This window comes from Chaetodon trifascialis, chromosome 16, assembly GCF_039877785.1.
Source record: "Chaetodon trifascialis isolate fChaTrf1 chromosome 16, fChaTrf1.hap1, whole genome shotgun sequence".
Classification (NCBI taxonomy): domain Eukaryota; kingdom Metazoa; phylum Chordata; class Actinopteri; order Chaetodontiformes; family Chaetodontidae; genus Chaetodon; species Chaetodon trifascialis.
In genome coordinates, this window is record NC_092071.1 from 8,673,724 (window position 1) to 8,695,871 (window position 22,148).

At 41.9% G+C, this 22,148-nt stretch overlaps 3 protein-coding genes across 5 annotated transcripts; all 3 read left to right on the top strand.

Moving 5' to 3' along the window:
* The first annotated feature begins 589 nt into the window (after positions 1–589).
* Positions 590–6,820, top strand: rnf14 (ring finger protein 14). The gene is made up of 9 exons (XM_070983753.1): positions 590–693; positions 1,415–1,573; positions 1,770–1,900; positions 2,099–2,288; positions 3,089–3,483; positions 3,629–3,857; positions 4,545–4,717; positions 4,851–4,981; positions 5,093–6,820. The coding sequence occupies exons 2-9, from the start codon at positions 1,423–1,425 to the stop codon at positions 5,151–5,153; spliced, it is 1,461 nt and encodes a 486-aa protein (XP_070839854.1). The 5' UTR covers positions 590–693; positions 1,415–1,422; the 3' UTR covers positions 5,154–6,820.
* A 304-nt stretch (positions 6,821–7,124) lies between these two features.
* endou2 (endonuclease, polyU-specific 2) lies at positions 7,125–12,838 on the top strand. Its single transcript, XM_070983447.1, has 7 exons — positions 7,125–7,646; positions 8,699–8,873; positions 9,422–9,533; positions 10,520–10,641; positions 11,215–11,327; positions 11,585–11,738; positions 12,584–12,838. The coding sequence occupies exons 2-7, from the start codon at positions 8,772–8,774 to the stop codon at positions 12,836–12,838; spliced, it is 858 nt and encodes a 285-aa protein (XP_070839548.1). The 5' UTR covers positions 7,125–7,646; positions 8,699–8,771.
* A 675-nt stretch (positions 12,839–13,513) lies between these two features.
* Positions 13,514–20,687, top strand: LOC139344244 (NEDD4 family-interacting protein 1-like). Of its 3 annotated transcripts, none has more exons than XM_070982208.1 (8): positions 13,514–13,694; positions 15,468–15,555; positions 15,972–16,102; positions 17,797–17,859; positions 18,449–18,536; positions 18,639–18,763; positions 19,058–19,124; positions 19,643–20,687. In XM_070982208.1, exons 1-8 carry the CDS (start codon positions 13,665–13,667, stop codon positions 19,744–19,746), a joined length of 696 nt encoding a protein of 231 aa, XP_070838309.1. In that variant the 5' UTR covers positions 13,514–13,664; the 3' UTR covers positions 19,747–20,687. The 3 variants fall into 3 exon arrangements, with proteins under 3 accessions (XP_070838309.1, XP_070838311.1, XP_070838312.1); XM_070982210.1 differs by having other exon boundaries at positions 17,800–17,859; XM_070982211.1 differs by lacking the exon at positions 17,797–17,859.
* The last annotated feature ends 1,461 nt before the right edge of the window (positions 20,688–22,148 follow it).

The window sequence follows — 22,148 nt, forward strand, 5'->3', positions numbered from 1 at the left end:
GTTAGTGAGCACAATGGCTCTCTGCTGTCTTCAGTCTACAGACAAAATGAATGGAGGCTTCGGTGTAACCACATAACTTGTAAAGTCTCAAATCAATTAGTAAACCTGTCTTACAATGTTACCTAACAAAAAAGTACCCACGATAACAGTTTGACTGGGGGGAGATGAGGTAAACTTGTCGTACACTAAGCAGACTACAGGCGGCGCTGTTACACCATCATGCCTCCAAAGTGAAGGACTAAGTTCTGCTTGATACAGAAACGGCTGTCATTCACACACACGCCTCATAGTCTACGATTACTGAATTCAGTATCTTTTTATTATGCTATATTATGCTATTTAATTGCTTATTGTTTAATTGTTTCTTGAAACGATGAAATTAAGGATTTGTTCTTCATTATTGTTACTACTCGTTATAACTGACTATAAAAGTAATTATTTGTATCGAGTGTATTTTTAAAACAACATAACCTCCGTGGCGGAAATAAGGACATTTAAAAAAAAAAAAAAAGTACAAGAGATTTACGGCCGCTGACCCGTCGTGAGCAGAGAAACTCTGGCCTCTATTTGACAGCGGGAGCAGGGAGGCGTCTCTCAGCTGCCGACCGAGGCCGCCCGCCTACCGCTGGCTGCCACCACCTGCCAGTGCCACTAGGAGGATCCTGCCCCTGCTGGGTGCTTGGGTCGGACAAGGTAAGAACCGCGTCATTTTCACGTTATTACTGTGTTATCGTACTTTCTATAGCGCTACTTGAACGTTCAGATGAATTCGCCTGTTCTGAAGCTGCCACAGCAGCAGAAGTTCCAGCAGGGCCGAGCTCTCGCTGTCGCCATAGCCACTGTTTACATCAGCTAACACTGCTAGCTAGCTTGAATGCTTTACCCACTGCTAGTTTCCGAGTTTGCTAGCTTAACTGTCTCCTGGCCTGAAGTTTGGCAGCTTGCCCCAGTCCACAACACTCGTGTTATTTAAGAGAGCGTTAAAATATCATTAAATTTCGAACGTGTCTAAGAACGATAAAGTTTGTGTTTGCTAGCTAGCGTGCTAACAGTCACAGTCTAGCCTTGACGTCAGCTTAAGTGAGATGATGTTATTGTTACAGCAAAGTTGCGTTTGCTGTCATCATTGATGTGGCCTATCACCTACTCTCTGTTTAAGAGAGCCTCTTGACTGATGATTAACTAGCATTAGATCAAAGTCAAAACACAGAAGGGTCTTCAGTGCTGATTTGGCTCTGTGTTGACAGTAATTAGTGATAAACGTGATTAGCCACAGCTCTTTCTGACAGTATGGTGTCTGCTGGTATGGTTGTTTTGGCTTTGCTACTTCTATGTGTTGCTCTTGCTGTTTGTCGTTTTTTTCGTAAATGTTCATAATGTTTAAGTTGTGTTTCACGTGTGCCTGTTATTGCAGGAATGTAAATGTCTGAGGACAAGGAAGCCCAGGAGGATGAGCTGCTTGCTTTAGCAAGTATCTATGATGAGGAGGAGTTCCACCGGGCGGACTCTGCACAGGGCGGAGAGATCCAGCTTTGTCTGGAGCTCCCTCCTGATTTCAAAGTCATTGTCAAAGGTACACCTGTCAGTAAGAAACAGGAGTGTAGAACTCAAGCACAACTCTTTTGCAAGTCAAATGTAGTAGGCGCTTTTCATATGTTCCCTTAGGCCTATATTTTAGATGATTTTCAAGTAGACATTCTCTTATTGAAGCATGTTTTTCAGTCTGGCTCCCATTAAGATTGTAATGAAGTCTCCTCTGTGTGTTGCAGGAGAGAAGCAAACTGAACATAATGTTTGCTTCTTGCCTCCTTTGGTGCTCAATTTTGAGCTTCCTGCAGACTATCCATCCAAATCCTCCCCAATCTTCACTCTCAGTTCTAAATGGATGACCAGAGCACAGGTAAGACTCATGTTAGTTTATGTCATTCTTATAGACCACTAACCAAGAGCTGACCAGCACATGTCAGCAATGTTTGGTAAACTAATCAATTTGATTGTCAGCTGAGGTAAAGATATTTGTGGTATCACTAAAAAGAAGATCCCTACATTCATCAGTCTACATACCTGTTCCTTCTCTTCTTCCGTCATACCGCCTCAGATGAGCTCCCTTTGCAGACGCCTGGATGAACTGTGGGAGGAGAACCAAGGCTGTGTGATTCTTTTCACATGGATCCAGTTCCTCAAAGAGGAGGCTCTGGACTTCCTGGGTATCCAGTCTCCTCTTGAAATCATCAGGGGAGGAAGTAAGGCAGTTGGGGAGCGCAGGAAAACCGACCCTGCCGTCACAGGTACAGAATGCGTTTTGTTAAAGGATACAGCTCTGTTATCTAAGATACCGCTCTAATAGTCATACCAGCATATAGCTATAAAAAGTAGGTATTTCCTTTCATTTAGAGTTAAGTTGAAAGAGGAACTTGGTCAGCAGAAGCACAAATATACTCTTCAATTGTTCTGCTATTCTGCTGTGAAGGAGATATGCTGATACTGTGGATTTAATGGGTGCAGTACAAGCAATTACAATTTATTTACTCGGCCTAATTTGCTATAGAACAACTGCTCGAGTCTCAGATAAGTACTTCATATGATCAAAGTACATATTGTTTAAGAATTCAGTTACATGACAAGCATTTTTCTTCCATGAGAAAGCTGCATTAGCTGCATTATTTTCTAATAATATTGTGCTGCGATTGCAGTCTGCCTTTCACTTCTTGGACAGTTTGGCGTTCTTCTTGGCGGCTAAATTTAGCCTATTTGTAGATCTTTTTCGACTCCGTCGCTTGTTTGAAAAACGCTTTAGTAAAATGCAATATGGAAACACCGCACTCTAGCAGCAGGATGCCGTCATTTTGTGGGTCACAAAATCGACATGCATTGTGGGAGATGTGGTAGTGTAAAGCAGCTCAGACCCTTATTTTAAGACGATCATATGCCTTTTAAGCTCTTGCGGGCCACATCAAACGACGTGGGGTGCTGGATTCAGCCTGAGGGTCTTGAGTTTGACGTGTGCACTTTTTAAAAATTTTAACTGAAAAATGAAAAAAGGAAATGTTTTCTGAATGTGGTTAATAAGTTGATCAATTTCGTTCAGCTCTGCCACAGAGTGAGAGTCATTCTGAAAACACTGAGGAGAGGAAGAAGGAGAAGCGAGAAGTGAAGAAGGAAAAGTCTGAACCGCAGTTGTCTTCGTCTTCTCAACTGGACCCGCGGGCCGTTCTTTTGATGGACCCGCGTGCCGACCTCCTACCTCAGCTCCTGGACTTTGACGAGGCGCAGCGGCAGAGGGTGTTTGACAGCAAGGTGTTCTGCTGTGGAATCTGCTTTGTAGAGAAGCTGGGCTCCAAATGCCTCTGCTTTAAGGAGTGCCAGCATGTCTACTGCAAAGCTTGCATGACCGAATACTTCCAGATCCAAATACGGGACGGCAACGTTCAGTGCCTTAATTGCCCTGAGCCCAAATGTACCTCCTTAGCCACACCATTGCAGGTGAGCGAGCTGTAAAGTAGATGTGTGTCTTCATTGAAGAGGGTTTATCTAAATCCCCACTCTTAAACTTCAAATCGACTTTTTAAAGTTTTCCCACCTTATCACTTGTAATGATCCAGTTCCCTCTGTCTGTTTCACCTCTCAGGTAAAGCAGCTGGTGGATGAGGAACTGTTTGTCCGTTATGACCGTTTGCTGCTCCAGTCCAGTCTGGACCTCATGGCTGACGTGGTCTACTGTCCCCGGCAGTCCTGCGGCACCGCCGTTATGGTGGAGCCAGACACAACCATGGGCATTTGCTCGGCCTGCCAGTATGCTTTTTGCACACTGTGCAAGCTGGGCTATCATGGTCTCTCCAACTGTAAAATTCCTGCAGGTAATGTCACGGAAAATACAGCAATTTTAGTTTTCAGTGTAACAAGAGACGTGGAGAAGAGTTAATAATTACACTGATGACTTAAGTTAAATACTAATTGGCATGCGTATCTTAAATATAACTCATACTTTACAATACATTTAAAAAATAAGTACAACCCTGATTCCCTGATGTGCAAAATGCAATTTAAAACAGAAAGTTTACTGACAACAGTTTCACAAAGTGTTCCTGAGCTCATGTACTAATATCCTTTATACAATCATGTGTTCACAAAGTAGTGAGCCTCGCCTTTCATGGATGCCCCTTTCACACCCAATCATGATCTATCACCTGTTACCAATGAGCTTGATTACCTGTGGAATGTTCCAAACAGGTGTTTTTGGAGCATTCCACAGCTTTCTCGGCCTTTTGTTGCTCCTGTACCAACTAGTTTGAAATGTGTTGCCACATCAAATTCAGAATAAACATATATTTACAAAAATCAAGCCCAACGTTTTCAGAATTGGGATTGTAAGTTTCTGTTGAAGTGGAGACATTGTGAATAGTTCTCAGGTGTTGTATTAGTAAAATTTTACCAAGAAAAGGTTAAAGAGTTACATTTTTAAAGAAGAATTATTAGGTACTACATTTTGTCAATCCCAACCCTGAGTCCTCAGTGATGTTGCCATTTTCTGTCCTGTGCCACAGATGAATTGCGTAACCTCAGAGATGAGTACCTGTCAGCCACAAACGAGGGGAAAAAGTTCATGGAGCAACGCTTTGGGAAGAGGGTGATCCAGAAAGCAGTGGAAGAGTCCTTTAGCAGAGACTGGCTCAATGAGAACTGCAAATGCTGCCCACGCTGTGGAACCAACATACAGGTTGGGCTCCCCCTGCTGGTCACAGTGGCGTAGAACAGGCTTTGACTTTGCCACCAGGGGTCACTGTTCACCTGTGGCGGGTTTGGAAATGAAACAAACAGCATTTTTTTTCATTCTCTCTGCATCTCTCTAGAAAGTGGATGGCTGTAACAAGATGACCTGTACCTCGTGCAGACAGTACTTCTGTTGGCTGTGCCTGGGCCTGCTCAGCAAAGTCAACCCGTACAGTCACTTTAACAACCCACATTCACCCTGTTACAACCAGTGAGTGATCCATATTGTCCGTTTTGTTCATCACATCAGCCAGTTTGTCGTTGACACTTACGATCCAGGCATAAACAGACTGATTGAACGCATCTTTTCGTCCTTTTGCAGACTGTTCCAAGGCGTAGATCTCGATGAAGAAGATGCCTTCTGGAGTGATGAGGAGGACTGATCCCAGTGCAGTTCTCCCATTTGAATGCACTTTATCTCACATAACCATCACTCATTTACACCTGCATTAGCACAGCAGTGCCACTGCGCCCGATAACCCGGTACCATTGTCTACGTTTTGAATATGATGAGGCGTCTTTGTTATGGATCATTCAATGCCTGGGTGCAACTTGTTCATATTTACTCATTATAATGCAAACATCGTGTGTAGAAAGTATTCGGTCTGGAATGGCAAGAGCAGTTTTAGGTTTTGTCTCAGAGGGAAATAGAAACAACTGTGGTCATTTTGGTAAAAGTAGACGTTTTTTTTTAGATGACGCTCTTTTGGTAATGACAATCAAGGATATATACTTGAATACGTGACTAATTGGCCTTCTAAATAGGATGTCATAGGACCTGGCTTGTAACTCAAAAGTCAACGCAAGTGAGGTTAAATTTCTCTTTATATACAGTAAATTAGGCCTGCAGATTTACACTTCTTAATTGGACAAACGCTGACTCACATGGTTTTAGATCTTGCAAGCTATTTATGATAATGGAACCACTGATTAAGCTCAGTTTGGTAAGCTAAAGGTGTTTGCTGTCAGTTAGCCAGCAGATGGACTGTTCATTCGCCCTTCTTTGTCATAATAAGCATCCTGCTTCCTATATTAAGCATCTACCCCTCTTTTCTTCAGGCAACCTTAAACGTGGATAATTCAGTGAAATTTCTGATTTTAATTAGACTTTCTGACACACACCCACCATTGATACAGGATTAAATCAATAGAAGCAAATCTAGATGTTCATTACCCAGCCAGTTGCAAAACTACTGAGGTTTTGTTCTTGATCCATAATGGGAAACCCTTGTTTCTCTCGGACAGACACGCTGTGCTCCATCTGTTAACATTTTCAGGCTGGGGTCATCTCTTGTCAGGATGTGATTTTTCTTTTTCTTTCTTTCTCTCTGTTCTGAAAATTATGTTTATGTTCAATTCTTCTGGAGATGAGTTCATTTACAGGAAGGTGTATTTGTGAGTCATATGATAAAAAATCTGGCAGGTCGAGGACAGGAATGTCATTTCGTTGATTATGGAGGGCGCTTTCATAATTAGTTTGAGTCCCATGTTTGTATATACAGAATGTACTAAAGGAGGACACTGCAGGAAATACTCCTCTGATGGGAACACTGGGATTGTCATTGTGGTGCATGTGGGAGAATATTTGAGAATGTGAGAAAATGTATTCACACCCTCCTTGGTACAACATTTATTTTAATTTTGCCAAACATTAGTGCCAATGAGAGGCCATTGAATCTTGATAAGATGCATAAATAGTTCCGTATAATGTTATTATTATTATTATTATTTTGTAACGCTTTATCAGAAGGAAGACTGTCTCGTGCAGGCAGTTCTGTTTGAAATTGAGCCCTGCATCAAACCCGTTCTTTTTCAACACTGAGTGATTTGCCCGTCACTGCTTTTGAAGCGCGGGTCACTTTTCTGAATTCATGCTGGTCTGGATGGATGAAAAGACAATCTCTTGTTCAGGCTTGAAATGCACATGGATTCACTTTCTTGTCAGTGCAGAGCCACTGTCATTTCACGTCTCATCTACGAAGCGTTTGAATACATGACCTCTTGACCCGTTCAGCATACTGTTCCTTGAAATAAACGTTACCACTGAGCATTTCGTCTGTTTTATCCGTTGCATCTGGGACTGAAAAATGTGCCTTTGTGCCAGCAGAGTTCCTCTGAGAGGGTGATATAAAACTCAGTGAATGATCACTGTTCCTGTTCTATAGGCTGCATTTCGCTGGGATTCTACCTTATATGATTACATGTGACAAATAAATGATTGTCAGGAAGTAGTACCAGCAGTGAATGATCAACATTAAGTCTCCGTAGGAAGCACAGCACAGTGATTAATCCATGTAAACATGCACAGAAAGCCCACAGACAAAAAGAAAACAGATAACAGTTTTTTTTTTATTTTTGACCAAACAATTGCCCAAATTGAGATCCTTAAATGAAATCTCAAAATCAGGAATATTACCAAGATTGAGTATTTTCTGTCCAATTATTTGCTCGCTGTTGTGTTATAAGTAGCCTTTACTTGTCGTTACCTGAAACCTTACCCATATTTACCCTGTACTCCAGAGGTTATGCTGTCACAGAGCGAGAAACAATGAAATACTAAAGAAACAAAGAGCCCATGTTTTAGCCTGAGATTGAAAAGAGACGACAACATGGGGTAATCCCTTTGGCTAGAGTTGCTGACAGGGGATAACCCTTTAAAACGGCCCCTCTCTCCTGTCCTGCCCTCTGTTCAGCCGCCCCCCCAGCCCCTGCCTGTCTTTCTCCATACACTCACTGACTGGCTGAACTACTGTTACTATGCTCGTAAAGACACCTGCTCTCACGAACACAGGAAACCACCAGCAGCACCTGACCAACACCGAGGAACTTCACTGACCCCTCAAATCGCTCGTCGTTTCAACCTCGATCAGGAAAAGGTTAGTTGGCTGATGGGATGCGGCTCGGGCCTCGGATGGTGAGGATGAAGTTCCCAGAGCTCAGTGTCATGGATGTTCCATCAGTTGTCAGCCATGTTTTTGTGGAATGCGGTGTTGAGTCGACTGGATAAGCTATTCTGTTTTTACAATGCTCTGGACTAACACAGGCCTGCATTTATGTCATTATAACCCAGGGAATCATTGTGGTGTGATTATGTGTAGAATATTTAATTTTTTGATCTCTCTAAGAAGCATCTTTGATTGAGTTGAAGCAACTCCAAGTATTTAGACATCTATTTTTTGCAACAATGTCTTGGTCAGATTTACATAACATCTGAAATGAATATCCTCACACAGTGCTGACAGGTGGCCGTGTAAATTAAATTCATTTTTAGCGAGACATAGTTAAATATGAATGAATGAAAGTCTCATATACACAACTGTGCCCCTGACCACATGGGCCTACAAGCCCAAAATGAAGAAGACCAATTTTAATCATTTTCACTGTCAGATTTCAGGCCCTTCTGTCTACAATAAAATCCACAAATCACTGACAAACATGCATAATACAGGAGAAATTAAAAAAAAAAAAAAAAGCTTATTAAATAATATATTTTGCAGTTTTTTCAGGCTTTAGAGAAAAATTGCCTCAAACAGCAAATTTAAAAAGCAAATCTAAGTTTCTGATCATCTGTACACCAGAATATTTTTGATCAGCCATTTCATGAGACATGAACACACACTTACAGTAAATCAGTGTATCCAGAATGAAAGAAAATCACACGCTTCATGCATGTTTTCCTCCTCAATAGTTTTTGAATACCTAGAGGAAAAACACCAGTCCTGAAAAGTGCAAGCAATGAGTTTGGGTTTCTAAATAATGAACACCTTTTGGAGCATATTCAGAAGCTCTTTGAAAGAAAATCTTTGCATTCATACACTTATCTTTGAAACTCTTCGCCAGTAATGAAGTAAAATAGAAAGTACCATTTACTCAAAATTGTGCTTTACTAGAGTAAATGTGCTTTTTGTTACTATCCATCTCCTGTTAGAGACATATAGTGAGACCAAAGCATCCACAGCTCAGCCACCGCGGGACCGAGAACACAACTGAGCCATCCCATCATGATTGAGAGTGACAGAGAGCTGTCGGCTATGGTGCAGGAGCTATGGGACAACGACGTCAACAGACTCACGCCTGGGAAAGACTACAGGATCTCTCTGCAGGTGCACACACACAGTTTCTATCACTTCAGTGCACATTACATACACTTACATTAACCATAACCATTACCACCGCTTACCCAACCCTAACCCTAACTAGAACTCCAACTTAAACTGAAACCTAACCTTTACTAATTTAAAGATTTACATAATTAGGACTTTTGTCCTCTCAATACAGGTTTATGTCCCCACAATGTGAGGAATACACATCCACACAGACATGAGGCTGCTGCCTTCATCAATCGTGACTTAAATGATCTTATTACGTGCAGTTTGCTTGTTGCCTACATGTTTAATCTGGACTTAAACACATCTGCAGTTGCTTATTTGGTCATCTTCAACAGGTTTTGTGGACCACATTGAACCATCAATAAATTTCCACAGCACTCATTTTAAGACATTTAATGACTGCAATGAATGCAAAATGTATGGTACCAGACAAGAAGAGCATTTCCTGAACAGCATATTAAGTGTACGTGAAAACATAACTACATAAACTATTTGCACAAGTCGAATCTTAAAGTGTTTGTGTGTTTGTCTTCCTGCTGCAGGGCAAAGCTGGAGACAGCATGGCCATCAACAATGATGACAACAATGATGGAGCAGGATATCCTCTGTTTACACATGTCGATGAGAACATTTTCAAAAAGGAGACGTTTTTGGGTGAGTGCATGAGGGTGGACACGCAGAGACGTAGTTTTTGCACGCAAGCTGCAAAATCGCCACTTGATTTCAGTCAAAAGTGAGTTATCTTTCTACATGATGAGGCTGCCTACAACTGGATTTTGTGGATGGGGAACGAGTTGCTGCTTCTTACACGGCTGCAGTGCAGTGATCTCTTCACACATTCAGCTGCACCATCTGATACGATCCTCCCCGTCACCTCCCTTCACAGTAAAGCTTTTTCATCTACTCATAATCTCCTTATGACGAACGGTGGCATGTTGCATAAGCACAGAGCACGCAGAGTTCAGTGCACTGGGTGCAGAGAGATGCTCATCTACAACCACTCCTTCACATCTTCCTCCGCATGATAACTGCTGAAGCACGTTTCCCTCCGGCACTTTTTGTCTAGTGATGTTTTCACAGATCTTTGTTGTGCAGCATGTAGGAGAGAGCTGTATAGGGAGTTGTGTTATATAATAGTTGGGATTCAGAGTTCACCCTGAGGCTGCGGTCCCATTGAAAAAGGAGTATTCCCCCCTCCTTGCTATTTTTGTGCTTAGTTTGTCTAGTCTCTGGAAATCTGCTTCTCTGCCCATCAGTGCTCACTGGAGCTGCTGAATTTAGTCATGCCAAATGGATCCAAGCAGACCCACAAATCTCAGTTTTGAGACTTTCTCCCTATTACTATCCAGATTTTGTCAGTCACTTGTAAAGCACTTTGAATTGCTTTGAAATTGTTGAAAAGGTGCTGCATAAATAAAGTATGACTGATTGATTGATTGATTGATTGATTGATTGATTGATTGATTGATTGATTGATACACTCTAGCTTTGCTTAGCAGTCTTCGTAATTGTCATCATATCCATGTTCCCAGAATTGGACAGCACTCAAACATATTACCTGTTTTGAAAAATTACACCATGTTTTATTCCAGACTGAACAAAATCCCTTTTTTGAAGAGCATCTGTGTTTGTGTCTGCAGCTTTCATCTCCCTGTTAGATAACTATGAGAGTGACACCGGTGAACCAGAAATTGTAACCCCTGAGGAGGTAGCAGAGAACCACAAGTTCCTGGACTCCATCATTCAGACTCCCACGATGAAGGTACCTGTGGGGAAGTAACCCCCCCCCTTTGCTGTGGGGCCCATCTCTACTCAGCATATCTCATACACATGACATCAGTGCCAAACAAAGAAAACATGCAACAACTGCAGAACAAGAATTCAGATCCAAAACCAGTTTTGCCTCTCTCGCTCTATGATGCTCATGATGGTGAACTGGACTGAGGAGACTGATCCCAGTTCAGCATTGGGCAGGCTGTCTGTCAGCCATGATTACGACTCTGTTAGGGAGACACAGCTTTGCTTTGGGCTAAATGCTAATGTCAGATGCTAACATGCCCACAGTGGCAATGTTAACATACTGATGTTTAGTGGGTATAATGTTAACCATGAACACCATCTTAGTTTAGCATGTTAGCATATTTATTAATTAGCATTAAAAACAAAATATAGCTGAGGCTGATGAAGATGTTATTAATTTTACAGGTATTCATTGTTCAGAGTGGACCAAAGTGTTGGACTGCCCAGCTGATATTGCCAGCCTGTGAGCCACGCCGCTAGCATGGCTAACCGTGTAAATAACAACATTTTATAGGAACTTCTTGTTTGTTTGCAGATAGCTCACAAATACCTGGTAGAGAAGCACCTTTCTCCGGCGAATGAGACAGAATTCAAGGAGCAGCTGTACAGGATCTGGTTTGAACTTTATGCGAGGAGAGGCTCCAGCAGGTGGGTGGAATCTGGCACAGCATTTAAAAAACTTCAGCAGTGGAATCTGGCGCTATGATGGTACCACATTCTGAGAAACTGCCTGTGCAGCTCATCCAGAACTATACTGAAAACATGTATTTGTTGTATGTTCAGGATGGAAGCAGCAGACTGAAGACAGCTGCATAATTTTCATTGATGCAAAGCTGCACAGTTAAAGAGACAAAGAGATTTCAGACCAAATAACTGGCATGTGTTGTGTCTCTGTCTCCCACCAGGCCAGACTCCTCTGGGTTTGAACACGTGTTTGTTGGAGAGACCAGAGGAGGGCGGACTGTCATCGGCTTTCACAACTGGATCCAACTCTACCTGCAAGAAAAGTTAGGACACATCGACTACAAAGGCTACAGCGTCAATGCAAACTCACCCCAGGTATGAGGCTGCGTGTTTCTTGCTTACACTAAGATGGACCAAAATGGACCAAATACAGCACTGCTGCATTTATACAGTGTTAAAAGTATAATCTTAAAAATCTAAGCTTCCTCTTTGACTTGATAAAGGACTCTTTCTTTTGCTGTTTTCACTCCCAGTTGACTTTCTCTCTCTCTTAGTCTTTCTCTCCTCTCTTGCTCTCTCCATCGTTTCTGCACACTGATGAGAAACCTCACATCCTGCTATGACCAGCTTTGTTTTCTCGCCTTTTGAGACGCTCACTGTAATCTGAGCACACGTCCGGGACCTACATTTAGCAAACTAACCTGTGCGCACATTTTAAATATGAAATCTTCACTCGTCTCTCTCAATAGATGAAGAAAATAGATGAAAGGTGATGATAGTAGGAAAAAAGTGACACTATCAGGTTTGCTTCCAGTGATCAGCACCTTACTACAACCCTTGGTGTCTTTTCTATCATCAGTTATGGATGAGAAACATAAACATACTAATGCTACATCAAACTTTGCTAAGTCAGAATAATGAGATAATGAGTTATAATTATGAGATACTAAATCAGAAGTCAACAATTTTCACTTATTAATCAATTATTATGAGATACATACTCAGAATATTCTCCTAGTTAAGCCTGATAATTACATGCTGACACCTCAAACAGCTGAGTCTGTCTCACATCTTCAACACTTTCTTTCCATCCTGCCTCCTCTCATCAGACTGAAGAGAAGCTGCTTTTGTCAAACACTCCTTCCTTCTCCGTCCCTCACCATCCTCTTCTCCTTTCGTTCATCACTGGCCATTTCTTTTTGTTCTCTCTCTCACTGCAGCCTGATGAGAACAAACACATCCTGGCGTTACAGTTCAGCTGGAAGAATGGTATAAAGCCCAAGGGCAGCATCTTCATCGGTGTCAGTCCTGAGTTTGAGTTCGCCCTCTACACCCTCTGTTTTCTCACCTCGCCCAATGAGCGTGTCAAAGTCCAGTTCAGTTTCTACGATGTGGAGATTGTTTGCCACCACTACAACCAAAAGCACATAGGCACCACATACCCTGTGCTCCTTAAATACCGGAAACTTGAGTAACTTGACAAGATATCAGTTTGAGGTATATCTTCTCTAACTCTTGAGCTTACATTCAAAGTGTCACAGGAATTGTTGTTGTCTTTTTATTTTAGATAAAGATACAATAAAACCTTACAAGACCCAATTACATTTGTTTTAGTTTTCTTGCACAATGATGCCAATTCTGAGACTGTGTTAAATAATACATATGGATAAGAATATGTATTCATGTCACATCCATCCACGCACACGCACGCACGCACGCACGCACGCACGCACACAATTTTTCCCCTATGTAATTCTGTCAGTAACACTTCAATAATGTTCATGGTTGTTTCACTTTATTTCAAGTGGGGGCGGTAGAGGGTTTGTTGTGACCAATGACGTCAATCGCTTGGAAAGCAAGACCTGCACCAAGTTAGCAAGAATGAAGAAGAAACTGGTCGCTTTTGGCTTCATAATAAAAGCACGGGGAATCTCTAAATAAATAAAATGTTATTGTTCTACAAAGTTATTTCATAACGTGAACAAGAAATGACTGAATAAATTAGAAATGATACAGGGTATTTATTGTTTCAGTAAGAATAACCTAATATACTTGCAAAGATGCTGTCTGTGTCCCCCGCATGGATTTTATTTCTAAATGTTAACAGGAAGTCTTGTGATTTATGTTGACCAATACTGTAACTTTACGACAGTGTGAGTGCTGAGCAGTCGAGGCAGAAGCAGTGTTTCATTGTGGAGAGGATTGAGTTTACAGTTTGTACTGTTATATAATTTCGTTTTTGTTGGGTGTCTCGGCGGCGTGAACCTTCTCTGTTATTGATAACCAGCCGCTCAAATCGGAATGGCCGAACCGAGCGCCCGATATCAGCAGGTATGAGAACACCATCAGTTAATAGGTAGCTAACACGTTAAAGATTTATCATGACACTTTTACGTCAGCTGTAACATTATACTGTTAACAGTGTAACCCTGACTTAAAGAAGATCACCCTCACCCGGGTGTGTTGGTGTCACTCTCCTGAAAATGACGGTTTCCTGGATGTTTGTGTTGTCAATTATATCTTTTTATATGATTAACCTCGTCATTTTCATCGTTTGAAGCTGGCTTTTAATAGCACGCTAACAAGCTAACGTTATACTGATGCTAGCGTTTCCTTGTTAGCTGTTTAGTTCAAGCTAACGTCACATGAGCGTGAACTTGATTGTCTGTGCGGCCGTTTTGTCTCTACTTGTTTGTGGGTGTCTAGCGTTGAGTCATGTCAGGAAGGCTTTGTGCCAGCTAGTTAGCGTTTTTTGAATACTAACGTAAAAAAGGAAAGGTGTAACTTCATGTTACTAGCGCTTCTCGGCGGTCCTCGATGCAGGCTAACCTGAATGTCTGGGCTGTACATGACCTACAGCAGTGGGTGTGTTCGCTGGTCATCGAGCTTAACTTCTAAATCTGACAGCTAACCTGCTTAGCTAGGTGTTGGTAGGGCAGACAGTACTTATTATTACGTCTTGCTTATTTTGTGGAAAAAATTATTTTAGTTGGCGCTTCTTAAAGAGCAACACTGGAAAAAATAGATTCCAGCTTCTTAAATGTTAATATTTCCTAGTTTTTTCACTCATTTGTGACACGAAACTGAATATTTTTGTTGTGGACAAAACAAGACCTTTGAGGATGTGGAACACCCATCCATTTCACCTTTTTCTGACATTATATCGACCAAACAACTAATTGATTAATCGATAAAAATCAATGACAGATTAATCAGCAAAGCATTCATCTTTAATTTATTATTTTAATAGATGAGATTATGAATCCTCCCTATATGTTGAAGCATGCCTGTGGACAAATTAAATATTTTTGCATGTTAGGTGATGTGACTGACTAAAACAGCTTCTTGGTTAGGTTCACAAGTAATTGATGTTAATTAATTGGTAATAATTAATAAGTTGTTCCTTTGAAATGTGCCAGTTATTGATAACTGCTGTCTTCGTTATCCCTGTAACATAATCTTATCAATTTAAGGTGGGTTAACAGTTCCTTATATAGGAAATGTTTAGGAAACTGTGGGATCTGTGAAATAAAGTGTCACCTACTGTACACCAAAGAGGTGTTGTTATTGTGTAATTTATACCTCTGCAAATCCAGTGTTGCAGACTTACTGTGTGGTATTCTGTAGCACCTTAGTGTCCTATCTGGAAACTGACACTCATCTTAATTGATCAAATGGGCTAAAATCTTTAGCTGAATCAAGAGTTAGGAGTCTGGCCACTGTGTTTGAAGTGACAGATAAGACTGTGATGAAGTGTTTTTTGATTGATTGCTCTCCTCACATGTTTCCTACTTTTGATGAAAGAAAGAGAAATAAGGAGAAATGAGAAACACATTGTGGTCATTTCTGCTTTATAGTTTTCATATGTTCTTGAAAAACATTTTTGTTGTGGTCCTGGTTTCTGTTCCTCTCGTCTGATCATTTTATTGATGCTGACTTTGTGAGTTTTTTTTAAATAGGCCATGGGCCTTTAGATGATCATTCATCACTGCACAGGAAGTGTGAAGTGACAAGCGTGTGTTTCAAATGAAGAGCAGCCTGTGCTGCCACCAGTGCACTGTAGCCTTAAATAAACCAGGAAGTGGTTTCTCTCTCCATCCACAGCTGCCCAATGAGGAGGACCCAGAGGGGAGTCCGCAGGTAGCAGCTGACGCTCCACCCCCATACAGCAGCATTGCAGTGGACAATGTTGGTAAGGCTGTCTGGTTATAATAGTTGACTCACATCAGTCGAAAAGAACCACACCTTCTCAGTTACATTACTCGCTATAGAGGCAAACATTTGGTCACTGAGCAAAATCTCACTCAACAGGGATTTGTCTTGTTTGTACAAACAGTGCTTTCAATGTAATCTATTGTCAGTGAGTCAGCTGTTGGTGGGGATTAGTTTGAAATTCTGGTTTAGACATCACCCCAAAGTCTTGAGCTTGTTTCCACTTCAAGAGCTGCTTCAGTGATTTAGCAGAGGAACAAGAACGCATGTTAAATAGAGCCTTTAGTTTTGGTGATGAAAGTAAACACAAGATGCAGTTGTCAAAATATGAAATGAGATTTTGTATCAGTAAAGCTGTCGCCTTTATGTGTGATTTCTTGGTGCTTTCTCCCTCAGCCTACTTTGACTACAAGGAAGACGGGGCTCTCCCCAAGCCTCCATCATACAACGTAGCGACCACGCTACCTTCCTATGATGAAGCAGAAAGAAGCAAGGCCGAGACGACTGTTCCCCTGGTAACTGGAAGAGTGAGTGTCTCACTTTTTTTCCTTTTTGCCTGCAGTCACATTCAGTATGTACACTGCGTGCGCTCACATAAACGCTGTAACTTCCGCTCAAACTCTCAGGAAGTGCTTAGCGCCCTGCTACGGAAAGTTTTTTGTTTTGTTTAGTTGTCAGAACAAACTGTCTCTCTGTCTTTCCTGCGTGAACTGCTGTCTGCCTTTGCTGCCGGTTCGATCAACGGAAAAACATTTATTATCAGTCATATTAAAGGACGTTTAGTCCACAGTTTGTCTCACAAGTGCTCACAGTTGCCTCCCCTTAACTACCATGTGTGCACTTTGTGGAGGTGAATCTCTGATGTTGTAGTTTCATGGCTCAAGACCTTTTCTGACCTCAAGGCCTGAACTGAACTGATTTGTTCTTGTTAATATACTGTTTTTGTTAGACGCGATAAAACAGGGTTCTCAAACTTAATGCTCAAAGGTCTTTCTCTGATTTTTATTCAGATCAGAGGTCTGGAACGAGTGGCGATAAGAAAATAACACTGTTCCAGTTCAAAACCAAGGCATGCAAGGCTTAGACAGCTAGTCCGTGTTTATTTCTGCCTCAGACATATTCTCACAGCTACATTTACAACAAAGGAGACACACTGTGTCTCTGCGATTTAGGAGCTGATACAAATTCTCCAGTGTAACGTCTTTGCATGAACTTGGCAGAAAGAACGCACAACAATCTCTCCAGCTGTTAACAATGTCAGCACTAGGGAAACAAGCCACGTTAAAACCACTTTCATCTGGGACAGGATCGCAGTGGATAATCTCTGGCTACAATGTATTTTCAAGGTCACTAAGAGTCACTAATTGATCAACAGAAAATGTATCTTAGAAAATGTTACACTGAATAACTAATTGTGCCCTATTCATAACACCAGGTGTGGGCTGGGTCTGGATGTGGACCAAGATCCGGACTTTGAGAAGCCTTGCATTAAAAGTTTCCAATGCATGATTGTTTTTGGAAAAATCTGTGCTCTTTTATACTCACAAAACGTTCGTGTCTGGGAGCCCTTTCCTCTCAAGTTATTATGTGGTTATCCTTTTATTTATAAAGGGCAACGCACACCTCATCTCCCACAACATGCCATTAAACTTGTATTTAATGCGTGACGGACTGTTTGAAAAGTAATCCGACCCCCCGTGTGCAGGCGTGTCACGAGCAGCTCATACAGCAGCTTTCCTGACGTGCCTTTAAAGGACCAGTGTGTGAGATTTAGGGGGATCTATTGGCAGAAATTGGATATAGTATTCATAATCATGTTTTCATTCGTGTATACTCCATCAGCTCTCTGTATCTACAGAGGGAGCAGGTCCTCTTCATTTGAATCTGCCGTGTAGCACCACCGTGTTTCTACAGTAGCCCAGAATGGACAAACCAAAGAGCACCTGGCAAGTTTTGTGGCCACCCAAGGTTTTCCTACATGCGTAGAAAGGGAGGGGTGAGGCGAGATGTGTTCAGTTGTTCGCAGCCTTCACCACTACATACCACTAAATCCTTCACACTGGTCCTTTAAAACATTAACCTTTGAAAGGAAAACACGTACTGTATATCCAGCAAGTGAAGAACCTCCGTTAGCGCTCACTGTGATGCCTTACTGCCTGTGGAGCCACCGTGTTTGATTGTTGGTATTGTGTTTCTCTGCCACACACTGCCTTGCGCTCAGCAGCAGCCTCAGCACAGAGAACGCCTGGAGACTTTTGACGATGTAATTCGCAGTTCACTGGAGGTAACTGGGAGGAGTGGGAGGAGGGTGTATGATGAGAGGAAGTGTATTTGGTCCTGGTGTGTGAAAACACAGATGTCACTTCAGTGTGTGTATTCAGTACCCCACCCTTTATAGTATGTTTTTGTCTGTAGAGTGCTAGCTAGTACTTAGTTGGTAGTTGTACAAAATCTGCTGGTTCCCCCGATGTCCCACATTGAATTTGACTGACTCTAGATCTGTGGGTAATGTGACAGTAATAGTAATTAAATGGGCTCGCTGTGTTGTGATGGTTTCATTGGTCTGCTGGTTGTTTGTGTTGTATTTACTCTTTGTTGTCAGCAAAGTTTGGTTTCCACGAGCAGGTGCTTACCCGTGCTTCATCTCACGTTGATCTCAGGCACCACAAACACATCACCCTGAACTGGTTAAAATAAATCAAACTTTATCAAAATTGATTGATTTGTTTGATCTGGAGACAGGAAAAAGCTTGTCATAGCGAAGAAAAGCACTGGAAAGCTCTGCTGCTGCTTTGTTGTGCCGTGGTGACGTTGGTTAAGTGCTTAAAAAGCTTACTTTTTGTTTTGCCCTTCTGTCGCTTGTTCCATCACAGGATGAAGACTTTGTGACCAGAGACGACTTTGAAGATGCTGATCAGCTGAGGATAGGAAATGACGGAATCTTCATGCTCACTTTTTTCAGTTAGTTGCCCAGTCTGGTCATCTCTGTTGTTCTCTTTTTGCTAATTAGCGAACTTCTGATGACATGTCTAACACTCTTTTTCCCCTCCGTCCTTTGTCCAGTGGCATTCCTGTTCAACTGGATCGGTTTCTTCCTGTCTTTCTGTCTGACCACCTCAGCAGCCGGCCGCTATGGGGCCATCTCAGGCTTTGGCCTCTCTCTCATCAAATGGATCCTCATAGTCAGGGTACATCAAGGAGCCCACACACAAACACAGACGTTTCACAGTGCACATACAAACACATAAAATGTGGTTTTATGTACGCACAAACAACTCAAAAGCCCCAAACACCACTCTGGTATTTTAATGTTGTTTCTGTAGTGGCTGGCTTGTTGGCGCTGCACTATTTCCTCAAAGGTCTCTTTAAAGCAGCGTTGCTTTCTTCCTTCACTTTAAAAATGCAGGACTCATTTGAGTGAAACCATCGCAAGCCATATTTATTCTAACCAGTCATTTCTGTCGCTCTGGTTTGGTTTCTAGTTCTCCACATACTTCCCTGGTTACTTTGATGGACAGTACTGGCTGTGGTGGGTGTTCCTGGTGTTGGGTAAGTAGCCAACCTCTGAACTTAAATCAATCAAATAGGGAGTCGGATGGTTTTTGCCCTGCCTGTGACAGATTTCTGCTCTGTGGAGCTCCATTGGAACAGTGTTGATGTGTCATATGCTGCAAATATGTTATAGAATAGATACATCAGGATAATTATCTTTACAAGATGATAAGATTTCTGTTTGCCAGGAGGGCTGTGCGATATGACCAAAACCTCATATCCCCATGTCAGTCATTTCATATCCAGCTCATGATACATATCATGATATATCACATTTTCTGATGAATACATTTCTATGACCATATGACCACATGAAAAGACAGACTTCTTGTCCTATCTCACAGCCTCACATGACAGTAAGTGCAGCTTTATATGTTTGCTTTTGTTTACATTGGTGATCCAGTCAGAGCACGTAGTCACGTTCATCACTGCTCACAAGTCCTAACATGGACTAACAATGGTGTTCCCTGTAGCCCTTCTACTTGTGTCTCACTGTCTCTGTGTTTGCTCTTCAGGCTTCTTGCTCTTTCTTCGAGGATTCATCAACTACGCCAGAATCCGCAAGATGGCGGACACCTTGTCCACCCTGCCCCGCACCCGAGTCCTCTTCATCTATTGAGCTCACAGTCCATCAGTTTACATCATCTTTTTTTTTTTTCCTCCTTTTCACTGAGACACCTTCTGGCTTTATCCAATCAAAAAGGGAGAAAAGGACTTCTTATTCCCCCTCTGCTTGACATGATTTTGGACAAAACGAAGTATACCGTCTCCTCTTGGTGTAAAATAGTGAATGCTGAGAAATCTGTAAAACCCTTCAATTGTTAGTGGTGAACTGTTAAGTGCTATTTGCGGTTATGAAGTGTGTGATGTATTAAATTAATGCCTTATTTACTGTTTGTTGGTAGCAGCAGCGTGCACTGTTCTCCTGTGTAGACACCAGGGGGCGGTCTTGCTTGTGTTATTTTTCACCACTCTTCTTTCTGATGAACTCATTTGTATAGAGAGGTGCTCTCAGCCCAGGGGCCAGTGAGTAGTGTCAGGGTTATGGGTTGATCTACGCAGTGTGAAATAATATATTTCAAGTACCGGTTTAATGTGTATTTAACTTTTCCAACCAATATTTTTTTGTCCCTTGTGAAATAGTGCGTAATTCAGGTAAGATAAGAAGGGAAAATTAGGTTTTTTTTGGGTTCAGGGGCTGAAAAGGTTGAAGACCACGTAAATGAAAGATCAGGGGAGATCAGAGTCTTTTTTTCCTTCATGTGTTTAGGATTTGTCCATGCTTGCACACAGTGTAATCAGGAAAAAGGTTGCTTATGTATGATACATCAGCAAAGAGGAAACCCTGCCCTATGAAGAACAAGGGATGCAGTATGTTAATACAGAACATTGATTTTTTTCTTTTTCCCCCTTTTGACATTACAGTGAAAAAAAGTATTGAAAGAGTCATTCTTATTATGTTTACCCTCATTCTAGTGGAAGTGGAATGATTATTTTGTATTGCAAGAATTTTAAGAATCTGGCTTGGAAAATGTTTGGAATTAAAGTGGCAAAAGTCGATTTGGAGTCGAGCTATTTATGAAACGGCGATAAGCTTCCGGTAAAAATATCACATGACACAACAGCCATTTTAGCCGTGCTGGTTATTCAGGTTGCAGGATACCGCTTCCTCTCAGCTGGCTCACCACAACAACTTGAAATTATAGCATGCTGTCGGACAGTATAGGCTGACATCAGAAGTGAGAGCTATTTCTGTCACCGCTGGGTTTTATTAAACTTGTTTACATACAAACATTTCAGCTCACTTGTTCCGTGCTGTCGCTCTCTGGGCCGCGTGAGAGGTAGCTCAAGTAACATTTCAACAAAAGGCTTTTCCCCCTTTCAGGATCATTAAGACATTGAGATTTGGATGTGTTGTTTTCTCCAAAATGTGGAGAGAAGAAGAAATTTGAGGAATTCTGTCAGTGTATAATAAACTGTTTGAAACGTTGATGGTGTTTAATTTGAACTCAACCTCACCACCATGTTCAGTATTTTAGAGTGCGGATGGTGTGTGGAGGCTTCGGAAAGCCCTCAGCCGCAGAGAAGAGGAAGCCTCGCTGACCATGATGTTCACTTACTGACATGAGACGCCAAATTTAACACACGAGAGACACGTGTGCCGAGGAGGCGACATGATTTACTGTTGGTGGCTAATAACACACGTTGGCTGCGTTTTTTCCTTGCAGTTTGAACAGGAAGTGAAGGTCATCCCACCTGGAAGACATGTCACACCAACTGAAACGGTCTTTGGTTTCACTGGAAACTTTTACTGTCACTCAGTGTCATCTCTCCACCCCGCCACGGCTGGATGTTGGCCTCTAGTGGTGCTCAGCTGTTATGACATTCGTTCCGTTCAGGTCATCTTTCACAGGGCACAGAGGGAGGATGTGTCACTCTCAATTCACTAAAATGGTTACTTTCCAATTTATGATTAAATTATTCCCAGCACAGGAACACAAGAGTCGAGCAAAACTGATTTTCATGCTTGCATAAAACTTTTTAGAGGAGTTAAAGTGCTGTGAGTGAGATGAGATGAAGAGAAACTGAACTTGACACTGCATGCTGAAGGGCAACTGTTGAATGTCAGATGATATTTTTAACAAATCTTTCTCTTCCCCGTGAACTGTAAGTTTTCTCCGTTGTTTACCTCTGAGTTGCTGCACCACTGCTGCTTTCTGAAAATCAGATTTCCTGAAGTCATTTCTCCTTTTGCATTGCACACTATGGAAAAATAGAACCAGCTGTGGTTCAGAAATTACAGATGTTCAGTAGCTCTGGGCTGAAAATGTGAACTTTAAACCGTCTCAGCTTTAGAAAATTCATTACTTGAGCATTTTCAGACTGTTTTTCCGTTCATTTCTTCGATTGCGCACGGCACAAACAGCCCGTAAAGGCAGGGGAGTAGAAAAAGACAAATGGGGCAAAGGTCACGTGCCAGACCATCATCACCGGTCCAGTGAACCACGTCACCAGTCGACC

What these genes read in the sequence shown, in the direction of transcription:
- rnf14 (XM_070983753.1), top strand. Translation starts at nt 1,423, where the DNA reads ATGTCTGAGGACAAGGAAGCCCAGGAGGATGAGCTGCTTGCTTTAGCA. An exon ending in AACCGACCCTGCCGTCACAG is followed by an intron (nt 2,289 to 3,088) that starts GTACAGAATGCG and finishes AATTTCGTTCAG; the next exon opens with CTCTGCCACAGAGTGAGAGT. An exon ending in CATTCACCCTGTTACAACCA is followed by an intron (nt 4,982 to 5,092) that starts GTGAGTGATCCA and finishes GTCCTTTTGCAG; the next exon opens with ACTGTTCCAAGGCGTAGATC.
- LOC139344244 (XM_070982208.1), top strand. Translation starts at nt 13,665, where the DNA reads ATGGCCGAACCGAGCGCCCGATATCAGCAG. An exon ending in TAATTCGCAGTTCACTGGAG is followed by an intron (nt 17,860 to 18,448) that starts GTAACTGGGAGG and finishes GTTCCATCACAG; the next exon opens with GATGAAGACTTTGTGACCAG. An exon ending in AATGGATCCTCATAGTCAGG is followed by an intron (nt 18,764 to 19,057) that starts GTACATCAAGGA and finishes TTTGGTTTCTAG; the next exon opens with TTCTCCACATACTTCCCTGG.
- endou2 (XM_070983447.1), top strand. Translation starts at nt 8,772, where the DNA reads ATGATTGAGAGTGACAGAGAGCTGTCGGCTATGGTGCAGGAGCTATGG. An exon ending in CAAAAAGGAGACGTTTTTGG is followed by an intron (nt 9,534 to 10,519) that starts GTGAGTGCATGA and finishes TTGTGTCTGCAG; the next exon opens with CTTTCATCTCCCTGTTAGAT. An exon ending in TTCAGACTCCCACGATGAAG is followed by an intron (nt 10,642 to 11,214) that starts GTACCTGTGGGG and finishes GTTTGTTTGCAG; the next exon opens with ATAGCTCACAAATACCTGGT.